The sequence below is a fragment of the Myotis lucifugus genome, unplaced genomic scaffold (genome assembly GCF_000147115.1).
Source record: "Myotis lucifugus unplaced genomic scaffold, Myoluc2.0 scaffold_1126, whole genome shotgun sequence".
NCBI lineage: Eukaryota > Metazoa > Chordata > Mammalia > Chiroptera > Vespertilionidae > Myotis > Myotis lucifugus.
This window is the reverse complement of record NW_005872174.1, coordinates 46,184-47,434: the sequence shown is the minus strand read 5'-3', so window position 1 is coordinate 47,434 and position 1,251 is coordinate 46,184. Positions and strand designations below refer to the sequence as shown.

The 1,251-nt window shown below is 67.5% G+C and overlaps 1 protein-coding gene across 1 annotated transcript in view; it reads right to left on the bottom strand.

Moving 5' to 3' along the window:
- LOC102424797 (hemicentin-2-like) overlaps positions 1 to 1,251 on the bottom strand; it is a gene marked incomplete at both ends in the record, with an annotated part of 105,169 nt that overhangs the window by 58,256 nt on the left and 45,662 nt on the right. The window contains 2 exon segments of the mRNA XM_023748081.1: positions 111 to 490; positions 932 to 999. Coding sequence (XP_023603849.1) covers positions 111 to 490; positions 932 to 999 — 448 coding nt within the window.

Here is a 1,251-nt window from a genome sequence, read left to right as displayed (position 1 = left end):
AGCCCCCGAGAGATGTCTGTCCAGGGGAAGGCCCCTCCCCGCCCGTCCCAGGACCACTGCCCACAACCCCGCTTTGGGCCTCAGGGATTTCTAGGTAAACGCCCATTGACCAGAGGCAGCTCCCCGGAGGGGCTGCGGGCACTGGCAGGTGGTAGGTGTGGGAGGAGGGGCCCGCAGCCCGTGGCTCGGGCGGGACAGTCCGGCTCACCCTGCACGTCCACGGCGTATTGCAGCACGGCCTCCCCCGCGGGGCTGCTGGCCACGCAGCTGTACAGGCCTCCGGACGCCTCCCCCAGGCTGTCCAGGCTCAGCAGGCCGCCGCCCGCCTCCAGCCAGGTCCCGTTGCTCTCCGCCAGGGGCAGCCCCTCGTGGTGCCAGGACAGGGTGGGGGGTGGGTAGCCTCTGGCCACGCACTCCAGGCCCAAGGGCCTCCCAGCCACCGCCTTCACCAAGTGCGGCCCTTCGCTGGCGCCCTCGATGGTGGGCGGGACTAGGGGAGAGGCAGGGGCTGCTCAGGGACGGGAGTTCCCCACCAGCCCTGGTTCAGCCCCCCGCTGACCCCACATCATGGGACAAGCCTCCTCCCTCGCCTGCACTGGCCAAAGCCCTGTGCTCAGAAATCAGCTCCTGCGGGAAGCCTGCCCCAGGCCCCTGGCTGGAGCATCCCTCCCTCCTCTGCCCCTGGGTGGCCCCCTCCCGACACGGCTGGCATCTTCTCAGACCCTGCTATCCCTGCGGGCTCATCAGAAGCAGAACAACGGCTTGTTTGTGTGTCTCTGGGAATGGCACACAGTAGGGCTCAGTGTCCACTGCACTCAAAGCCATGGGCTCCCCGGGCTTAAGATTAAAGCCACTGCTCCTACAAGTCCCCCCTCCGGCCTGCAGGAGCAGACGGGACGACTGGGGCAGAACCCAGCCCAGACAGCCCGGCCTGTGATGGCCAAGGGGGCAGCCAAGCCGAGGGCTCCTCCCTTCCTCTTGGGGAAGGCCGCCGTGGTGCTGAGCCCACAGAGGCCTCGCCAGGGGACATGGGGCGACGATGGGACTAGGATGTGCCTCTCAACCTTGTTTGGGTCGTACGTCCCTATGAAAACGCACACACGCATTCCCCAGCCAATTCCCAGGAGGGGCTCAGACCCCAGAGGGAGGGTCCCCAGGCTGCATCTGGCTCACCTCAGAGACCCCACTCAGCCCACTGTCCTTCGGGGTCCCTAGGGCTCCAGCGCCAGTGTCTGCATCTTTGGGGGCCGG